The sequence below is a fragment of the Excalfactoria chinensis genome, chromosome 13, assembly GCF_039878825.1.
Source record: "Excalfactoria chinensis isolate bCotChi1 chromosome 13, bCotChi1.hap2, whole genome shotgun sequence".
NCBI classification, from domain to species: Eukaryota; Metazoa; Chordata; class Aves; order Galliformes; family Phasianidae; genus Excalfactoria; species Excalfactoria chinensis.
The window spans coordinates 11812913-11823674 of NC_092837.1; the positions used below are offsets into that span (position 1 = coordinate 11812913).

General features: G+C 38.4%; 1 protein-coding gene across 2 annotated transcripts in view; it reads left to right on the forward strand.

Moving 5' to 3' along the window:
* Nucleotides 1-10623, forward strand: part of CPEB4 (cytoplasmic polyadenylation element binding protein 4) — a 35329-nt gene extending 24706 nt beyond the window's left edge. For both annotated transcript variants that reach the window (XM_072348697.1, XM_072348698.1), the window contains 5 exons: nt 697-786; nt 1424-1542; nt 2396-2510; nt 2726-2907; nt 6136-10623. In XM_072348697.1, coding sequence (XP_072204798.1) covers nt 697-786; nt 1424-1542; nt 2396-2510; nt 2726-2907; nt 6136-6363 — 734 coding nt within the window. In that variant the 3' untranslated portion in view covers nt 6364-10623. The remainder of the gene's footprint in view (nt 1-696; nt 787-1423; nt 1543-2395; nt 2511-2725; nt 2908-6135) is intronic.
* The last annotated feature ends 139 nt before the right edge of the window (nt 10624-10762 follow it).

Here is a 10762-nt window from a genome sequence, read left to right on the forward strand (position 1 = left end):
CTTGTTCAGAGAACTTTAACTGGTGATGCTTCAAACGTCTTTTGTGGAACAATCACTTTCAACAAGAATTTTAACTAGAAGACTCCTACAGGACTAGAATATGCACGTTTTTACCAGCAGTTTTAGGTGGAAGGCAAATTTGAAATGGATGCAAGAGCTGCTTCTTGCTATAGTTAAATGTTGTTTGCCACCTCTCTTATAATATTGCATAACACTGTTGTGAAAGCTTGCTCTGTATTAGTTGGAGGTCACGCTCAGATAGTATTTGCTGATGTGGCATTGATGTGCAGTATGAACAGGTGTGACTGACTCCTATGATAGTCTGCTCATTTTTTCTCCATTCTGACAGGGCTGGTTGCTCACCAGCGAATCAGCAAGTTGCCTTTAAACTCTTTGTGGCAGAATAGTTGAAGCTGTGTTATGGTAGCTGTATAGACTCAGTTTCTGTCAGTTAGTGGGTTTGAAATCAACAGTAAAAATATAAGTTAGATCTTTGAACTGTCTTGTTTTGTAACATATGTTCTGACTTGTCCTGAAGATGCTCCATCAGCTAGTAAGTGCTGCTATAATTTGGTAAACCATTAGGGTTATGGAATGTTTGTTTATATAATGAAGCTAAATGAAGTCTGTGTTTTTCAATTGTCTTGCAATCAATTGATTTTAATTTCAGTTCATGCCTTTTTCCTCTCTGTGTAGATGAGATCACTGCTAGCTTTCGTCGTTTTGGACCTTTGATTGTAGACTGGCCACACAAGGCAGAAAGCAAATCTTATTTTCCTCCTAAGGGTAAGTATCTGATGATGGTATCATTGTTCTAGAATTCATTTTTTCCTGATAAGACTCAACTTCAAAAGAGATTTTCTGTGGTGATGACCGAAGTGTAGGGGGAAGAATGATGAATCCTTGGGTTATAAACTGATTTTAGAATGAGCTTTGCAATTATTCTGTACTAAAATAATTATTCCTTAACTTCCTGTTTTTACTGCATTTCCTTTTCCTTTTTTTTCTCCTGTTGTTCCTTGTTCTGCTTTACTTGCTTTTGTAATAATAATCAAGGCTGGTTTTCTGTAAAGCAGCTAAATAGTGTTCACAGATGCCAGAGAGTACTAGCACCTTATATTAACAGCCATGCTGGGAAGCGTGCCTCCACAGCTGTGGCTTTTGTTCAGTTCTTACTACTGGCTTTTCCTTTTCAAAGGAAATGGGGAGAGAATGTGTTGATCAGCAATCTCCCTCCCTTCTTTCCTTCACGACCGTCAGCAGGCTTGCAGGAAGTTGTGGGAATGTGTGAGGGCATCTCAGAGTTTGTCCTTTATCATATAGTAGCACGATGACACGGTGCCAGGCATAACTTTGGGTTAAGTTACTGTACTATGAGGTGAACAGAGGAAAGAAATTATGTGCTGGTTTTCCCTTTTGGTAGGATACGCATTTTTGCTGTTCCAAGATGAAAGCTCTGTGCAGGCACTGATTGATGCATGTATTGAAGAAGATGGAAAGCTCTATCTTTGTGTTTCCAGCCCCACTATCAAAGACAAACCGGTAGGTAGCTTTTTCAGGACCGGCACTGTATAATAACCAGAAATTGTACTCTTTGCCTTTTGTTTCTCCCACCTTCAGAATGTAATGTTTAAATTTCCCCAGATTGTCAAGTTAAGTTTTCAAGAAGATGAATAACATGTTTGTAAAGTAGCTATCAGGAAATGTTGAAGTCTAGTTACAACTCACAGCTTTGTTAGAAAAAGGTTTGCTGGATTTCACCTTCGGTGTAAGAAATATATTTTCAGGCAGGTATTTTATGCTTCTTGTGGAATCAAATTCTAAGATTACCTGTAGTGTTGCATGCAACCTGTTCTGACAGAGACAAATAAAAAGCATAATATGGCACAAAACTGCACATTATTAATACAAATGATTTTGTGACTGATGCAAATCTGGGAGACTTCTGTCATGTTCTTGCACTTCAAATTTGGCCAGCAGTAGGTAAATATAAAGCTGCTAGTTTGTCTTAGTAAGTAAACACATGCATTTGAGCCTGTTCCATTGAGATAACGCTGGTCTAGTGCTTACGCTTGCCTAGACCAACAGGAATAGTATAGATATGTGTGCAGTAGTGTGGTTCATACAGCACCGTTTGGTCATGATTAAAGTAAATGCGTAAGTAAGGGGCGAGTTTTTTTTCCCAGAAATGTGGGTACAAGGAAGTGAAGAAATTTGGTACAATCAAGTGGAGTTTATTAACGTTTCATTTTGGGAAATGATTGCTGAATAGGGAGTTAAAAAAAAAATAGTGTAGTTTAAGAGGCTTCCTACTTTGTAGAGTACTGTTTTAAGTTATATTACTGATATACTTTGAATTGTGAATGGTTAAAAAAAAAAGGCTTTTTGTCCATAGGTTCAGATCCGGCCTTGGAACCTTAGTGATAGTGATTTTGTTATGGATGGTTCACAGCCTCTTGACCCACGAAAAACCATTTTTGTTGGTGGTGTTCCTCGGCCTTTACGAGCAGGTACACTGCGTGTTCCGCAGCACTGGGCATGTTGAATATGCAGTCTGATTTGGGGAGCAAGGGGGGAGAGAAGTTATTTCAGCAAATAAACAATGAAGTGTTCCTGACACTTGCAGTGGGGCACATGAATACAAATCAACTATCACACTGGATGCTTTTAGAGGGGGAGAAAAAATAACCAAGTCCACACTGTTTCATTTTCCTTTCTGGTTTAGTGGAACTTGCTATGATAATGGATCGACTCTATGGAGGGGTGTGCTATGCTGGAATTGACACAGACCCTGAGCTGAAGTACCCGAAAGGAGCTGGGCGGGTTGCATTTTCTAATCAACAGAGTTACATAGCTGCTATCAGCGCTCGCTTTGTTCAGCTGCAGCATGGAGAGATAGATAAACGGGTAAGGTCTTCAAGCGTATTCTATTTTTTTTTTCAGTGCCTTCTCTAGAAATGGCTTTCCATGTAAATGCACGTCATTGTGAAGACTGTAAATGTTATATCAGATGCATTGTATATTTAAGGCTAGATTGTGCCACTAAGATATAGCACAGAATAAAAATGATGGAGTGGTGCAAAGCTATTGCTTCTGGAACGTGGGAGGCAACTGTGAAGCTGACTTTCTCAAATTGCTTAGCATAATGGGAAGCATGTCAGCTGCTTTGCCCTTTTATAAGAATATTACACTCGTCATATACTCCCACTGCAAGGATTTGCACTTGTAGTGTTTGTATAATGTCAGGAAGGAGGGTGTCTGCTAAGGGTGGAGCAGTTTTTACTCCTGCTCTGCATTTTTGTAGAGAATAGGCAGAATGTAGCTCTGCTGTAATGCATTGTATGCTGAGTATTTCTGAAGAACATCACAGTAATGCACTGTGAACTCTTCGACAGGCATTAAAGCCTCCCAGTCGTCCCGCACATCTCATGTAAAAGCTGCCCAGTTAATTGTTTCCGTGATAATCTGTAATAATTTGTTGCTTAATTTGCTAACATAAACTAAAGGAATATGTTGAAAAGATCTGTAATCTGCCCTCTCATCTATATAAGATGTGACTTAGTGCATTGCAATGATCTTTGAGCCTCAGTTTTGAGAAACTGAGATCCCTATATCTGTTGTTCTCACTGTTGCTTTGTCTCTGAATTTTCCTTACATGACTGTCACTATTTCAATTTTATTATTACTACAGAAGAAAACCCCCAAACTTGGCTGATGAGCTGATTATCATTTCACTTTTCCCTTGGCTATAAAGCTGGGGTAGAACAACTGTTTGTCTCAGGGCCTGTGAGATGGAATGTCTTTGTTCTGATCTTGGCTCTGAAATAAGTTGGCTGTATGGCTTTGAACAAATAATTTGGGCTGCCCTTGTGCAACTTCTGCTTGCATAAGCAGACATTTGGGTGAATAGGTCCATTGAAGCTGTCGGGACTAGAAATTTAAGTAATTGTGAACTCTGGCAAGTATTTTGCAATCTGTTTCCCCTTCCTTCTCTCCTCCTCTGTATTTCCCCATTTTGTGTGTTCAGAAAAACCATGGGGAGATAATGCTCAGAGGATTCGTTATGAGTGTTGGTTGCATAAAACATACAAAAGGGCAACCATGGAACTAATACTTTTTACTAATTACTTGCTATTTATAATTTATTTTTTTCCCTAATTAAGTTTTCCTGTACTAATAAGAATGATAGTAATAACAAGAAGGGATTTCCTGTAAAATTAGGCAAGTAGGTGCTGCTAACAGATGTGCCTTTCAGAGAGGTAGTGCAAAGTAAATGCTCAGCGGCCTGCAGTGCCTACTGTCACCGAGCTGCTTCTGTGTGCTGCCACCCTAAGTGTGTCTGGTGAAGTTGCTGTACTATAAGCTATTTCTTGTGCCAGCATGGGTAAGAAATGCAGGCCGTGTTGGTCCTGTGCAGTATAGCACACACTGGATAAATGTGCTGAGGACTCTGACTCATACCTGTGGTTTATAAACTTGCACAGCAACCAGTACTAGCAACTAGTAGTGCAGTAACAGGCTAAAGCAAGCAGAGGTATAATTACCTGTGCTGTAGTATGGCCTTTAGGTTGCAGCCTAAGCCAGCCTCTGAACACGTATGTTCAAGCACAGTAAAGCTGCAGAGCTGCCACGTTAAGGTCAGCACAACATAGCTGTGTTTTCTTCTCTTACCTCATGGCTGAGTACCCAACCTCAAACTGCTTAGCAAACTCGATGACAAAGGGAGAAAGTGAAGTCTCGCTCTCTTCAGTCTTCTGCTACTCTTTTATGAATCCATTCTTCTGAGCTGGTCTGGAGGAATGCTGGGGAAACAATAGTAGTGGGAGAGGAGAAAAAGAAGGGGGGAAAAGGCTGCTGTATTGTCTCCCAAGTAGTCTGTACGCACAAATGACACGAACCTATTGCAGTGCCTTCTCTGGGGCATATTAGGATTGGGTGAGTTTAACACTCTAGGAACTTGTGAATCAGCTGGCATACAGCTGAGATCTGTGCGTTGTAGAAGGAGCCATCCCTAAGCTGATGCAAAACAATGTAGAGATGCCACTTGCAGTTTGGATATTTGGAAATGTTTGTGAAAACGCCTGATGGCACAAGCTTCAGAGAAGGCTCGCAAACACAATCAGGACAGGAACTTGTCTGTATGCTTCTTTAAGGTCTTTTGTTGTCGTGCTGCTGATGTGCGCATGGACCTTTCATAATCCTAGGGAGTGAAGGAGTGGGAGCAGGGGTGATTCTTGGTTATGAGGTGAAACCCAGCCTGTAGGGGATGGCAGTGCAATTTGAACACGTAGACATGTCTAAACTAGCTGTACTCCAGCCAGCTTGTATACTGAGAGCAGCGAGCCTCTCCTTCCTGTCACACAGTCAGCATTCTGCACTGTGGGCAGGGGTTTGTTTTTGGTATGCAAATGCCTAGATGAAAAGCTAGTAGCCTGCAGATGTTGCAGCGTAGAGGTATCCTCGTAGCACCAGCTGGTAAGTTCCTGTGAGTCATTATCAGTTAAGAACTTAAAGAAATGTCTCTTCTTTCTTGTCTGCTGCTCATCTGGCCCTTCATGCCAACTGAGTAGATGGTCATCAGTCCCATTTTAAGCTTCGTATTTGATACCAGCAAGAGTAGGTGGGTCTCTTTCTGCTGAATGAGCAAAGCCACAGGAAAAGAGAACAGGGCTGTGCTGTTTATTGAAGATAATGATTGCTTCTTTTTCTTTAAAGCTGGGGATTCAGACATTGAAATTTGCAACCTCAGTTTAATCTGCAGGCAGTGTTGTGTAAACAGTTTACATTCCTACCTGAACGGATAGGAGCTTAATGGTGCATCACAGTACTTAAAAATAAATCCCCAGAATTCTCCAGCATTCTGACGTGAATCTGCGCGTATCGGTTCTGCAACAACGTGTTGATTGTTCCTTTCTGCAAACAAATGACGGAGGTTTTTGAGGTTCTGGAGGTTTTTGAAGGATCGAGGAAGGCTGTGGGAGCAGAATTGTTCTCACATTAAGTGCCTTTGAGTTTTGGCATTAAAACCTTGTATGTGTTGTTCCCTGCTAGAACGCACATAGCGTATGTTGTGGAATTGTCTTCATCTACGTTGTAATTAAAATTGTAAACTTTCTTCTCATTTTCTGCATACAGGTGGAAGTTAAGCCATATGTCTTGGATGATCAGCTTTGTGATGAATGTCAGGGGGCCCGTTGCGGTGGAAAATTTGCTCCATTTTTCTGTGCTAATGTTACCTGTCTGCAGTATTACTGTGAATATTGCTGGGCTGCTATCCATTCACGTGCTGGCAGGGAATTCCACAAGCCCCTGGTGAAGGAGGGAGGAGATCGCCCAAGGCATATTTCATTCCGCTGGAACTAAATGCTCGCTGCAGCACTCGTATGCAGGCCTCAAATTAAGTGCACTCTTCTGTTATCCTGATTGTCCCTACCCACCCTGCCCTTTCTCTTATTCAAGATAGCATGTCCTTTTGTAGTAGTCTGTAATTTAACAATAGTATAATGAAAGAATGACCTATAATATGGGTATTTTGTAGAATCTTGTCATTGAAAACTGTATTGGGAACTCCTTTTCGTATTGATAACATGTTGCAAGTGAGTTGCATTCTCCTGTCTTTACTAGGGAGAGAACACTTAATTTCATGCAACATTTTCTTAGAGGAGAGAAAAATATTAAGAAAAGAGAACTGAAACAATAGAGTATTTTGGTTTTTTAATTAAATTATTGTTAATAAAGAACATAAGAATACTTTTATTAAAATAACCGTGTAACAATAACACTATCAGTCTGTTCTGACACTTTTCCCCAGGGAAGCCTGTTTTTTGCCTCTCGTTTTGTTTTGACTTTGGATTTTTCCAGCAACAGATGAAGTTAGCATTTACCTATCAAGAGGAAAGAGCATGTTTAAAGCAACAAAAAAAATGCATGAGTAAAGTTGAAGCAGCATTTTAACAATGATAGTTCTTTCTTTCTTTCCTTCTTTCTTTCTTTAATCCTTTAAGGGTTTTGAGGCTGAAATTTTTGCTCGGTATATATCTGACCTTGCCTCTGACTACCACCCACGTCCAAATCAGTAATGAGATAGGCAGAGCTTACTATATTTTCATCAAAATGACTACATTTTAAGAATTCCTGAATGTAAAAGTTGAGTAAAGTTACTACTGAGGGGGGAGTGCACTTTTTTTTTTTACTATATGTTGAAGAGAATTCAATTGTCTGGTTACAGCCCTGGAAGTCCAACCAAAGCTAGAGTAATGACAACTAGTTAACTGGCATTTCCTCTCCTGAAGGATAAATATATAGATTTTATTTTTGATGGCTATATATAACTCTATATCCTAATATACTAACGTTCATCAGGGGCCAGCCTTTGCTCTCCATTTTGACATGAAAAACTAGAAAACCTTAAGATACCTCAAGGATATCACTGATTTTTACTGAAGTTTTGATATTCCAGTGTGTCACACAAAGTAAAATCAGCTGCTTACTGGTTTCCCGTCATGGATGTAAAGTTAGTTTTAAATACTCTCTAACTTAGTTGTAACAGAAGGCATGAACCTCCATAGTTTCCAGGTCTTGTTTTGCACTGTTTTGTGCATGAAACGGTGCAAGCATGCATATGCCTTTCTTACTCTTCTTGTAGAAAGAATCCCAGCTAAAATTCCTCTTCTTCAGAACCTAATATGGAGAAATAGAGAAGCGCAGGCATATGAAGTGCCAGCGTTATGAAGTTAATGCCTGCTTTGTAATAAACAAGTTCTACCTTGAGAAGCATTAACACAGTACACGTTAATGGAATGACAAAGAGTGGGTGCAGGGGTTTAGTTTGAAATAGCTGAATGAAGGAGTAGTTCTGAAAAGTATTTTTATTTTCTTGCTTTTCAACTAACGCCCCGGCCAACTTGTGAAACTACTCTTTAGCAGTGTGCAACCAAACAGGTCCAGGGGCAATCTTCTAAACCGCCCGACTGGCGTGGTACCATCTTAGATCCTCTCAGACCAAAGACTTGCCTCAGCACTGCTTGGAAAACATCTGCTGCGCTGAAAGCGTTTGCCGGCCCCCTCGTCCCAACCCTCAGCCCAGATTATCTTTATGAGAAGCAGTTTTTATTTTCAATACAGGCTTTAATGAACTATACCTTCTCGAGTTCCAAAGGTCAAAATGGAGACATTTGCTGTCTATTAGTCAAGTATAGAAAGGGAGCTGCTTTTAATGAAATCCCTGAAAATATTGACAACAGTAATGCAAATGCAGAGTGCTCTTGTGTAGATTGTCAGGGACTTTTTTTTCTCTGAAGTACATAATTAGAGTTGGAATGTTCCTTTAATTTTTTTAATGCTTGTAGGTGGCTTGGGGTGTGCTATTGTGCCGATCCTACCCAGTAAACAGGTGAGATGGGTTACCATTACGAGAAATAACACTGTTTGAGAACTAGCTTTGAATAATAATTTTCCCTTTGTACATGACCTGCTGAATTTCGGTACAGTGTTTTTGTAGCTAACTTATTTTGTCATGCACATAATGTATATTTGTTATGCACTACTTTTGTATATCTTGTTTTTCCAACAGTGAGCATTTTTAGGCACACTTTTCACTGACGGGATATCTCTTTATGCAATACCTCAATTTTTCATATTGCAAAGAGTAGCTTTTTGTACTTTTATTACTGAGAGATCTTCATATACTTCATTTTTTAATATAAATAATTTTAATAAATTTTATTTTCTTATATTCTGCTTTTTATACATTTCAGTGCTCTGCATACATTTTGAATTATGGATGTTGTGCACTGGCAATGCTATTTTAGAATCTGCAGAGAAAAGAAAGCATGTTGCTTAAACATCTTAGCCCAGCACCAGGTATTTGGTGTACATATAATTTAAGAAATAGTCTATGTAAAGTTGAGAATTAAGGAAGAAAAAGCATGAAAGTGACAAACGACACTGTCTTTAGACCCTGAAATTTAAATGCATCGATATAGCGTAGGATTTAAAAGCAAAGAAACATCGAAATTGTCTACCGCTTCTTACTGAGTTTTTAAAGATGATACACAAATGCAGACGTTTTTGGTGAATGTTTAGCCATTTTTAATATTAATTAAAAATCGATGTTAGGTGTTTGATGCAGAAATGTGTCTACTCTTTTAAATTATATTTAAAGAATAAAAGAGAGCCTGCTAGGTGGCAGGTGTGTAATGTTAGTATGCATGACTAATGTAAGAAGTTGTTACTCTACTAATATTCACTTGTGATTGTGTGACAAGCGTGTTTACAGATTATTTGGTTACACTTCGATTTACAGGGCATAAACAATTATAGACATTACTCTGTACTTCAATGGCGACGACGTGTCCTTCTGATTACATGGGATTTGTAGTTGGGGTTACCGTGTAGCTCCAAACATAATTGACATGTAATCGGTTTACCGGTCTAAGGGTATCACTTCGATTTGCAAAGGGGTTGATGAGCATGTAGTTTTAATCACACTAGCATGGCACCGGCCATGTATTTACAGTGTAGTTACAGAGTAATTACATGGTTATTTTTGCAATGTAAAATAAAGTGTTTCTGATTATTTTGTATGTAAAGGAACCCCACTGCCCCGTGCTTTTTTGGTATAGTATATACTTCTCCATACACAGACCTCTGCAGAATGCAAATCTAAAACTTGCAGTGAATGAATTTAGCGTTTTCTAAGGATGCTGTTGGAAAGACTTGATAATTCACCCCTTTTGTTTTTAGAGGAGTTGAAACCTTCTGTTAAAAAGGTGATTTAAAACTTGAATGTGATGAATTGTGGCAAGTTAACTTCAAGTTATGTGCAATACCTATTTCAGACTTCTGGAAGATCTTTGCAGTGTAATTCTTTGTTTTTAATTGCAGACATTTAAAAATGTCATTTTCTACTGTTGTAGTGAATCCTCTTTCTTGCTGGCGTTTCTAAAGAAAAAGAATCAGAAATCGATCTTTCTACTAATGTAAATTTGAGATTATTTTTAAAAGAAAAAAAAAATGGAATAAAAGGTTTTTGGTCATTTGCTTTATTTTATTATTTTAAAGCTACTGTGATAGCGTTGTAAGAATTGGGACAATATTGTATTCAACTGTTTTATTTTTTATATTTTTAAATCTTAAAGTATAATTAGTTTTTATAATTTTCATCAGATTTTTTTTGTTATATTTTTTGGAAGTGAAACTTTTAGCAAGTGGGTGTCTAGTTTTTACTAATCCCTAATATGTTTTTCCCCCCCACCCCCCCCGATGTATTGCTCATATTATCAGAAGGAAAAGTTATTTAAGTATGTCAGTTAATTGTACTACTTGGCTGAATTTCCATATAGTTTTTACTGTGTATGGGGAGGTTGTAGTATTTATTATAGCATTTTAAATAAGGGTAATTCATTTTTTATTAAAGTCATTTTCACGTTTAAGTTCATATTTTTGTATGTTCTACTCTAAGTTATATAACACAAGTTACTTTTTTTTTAAAGAGTTCATTTGTTGAAGTGCTAGTGAAAATTAATGTTATTAAATAGTTTGCAAATGACTATTTATACCAGTATGCATATAATTTTTAAATATTTGTAATGTGAGATGTTGAATGAATAAAACTTTTAACTCAATGCTTCCCCTTAACCTCTTTTTGTCTCTTTAAGCTTCCAGCCAATCGCTGTTCCTTTGTGACTGCAGCTCCTAGGGGCTACGGAGGTGATTCTGATGGAGTGAGCGTGTGTCTGACTGTATGATGTGTGAAGTACAC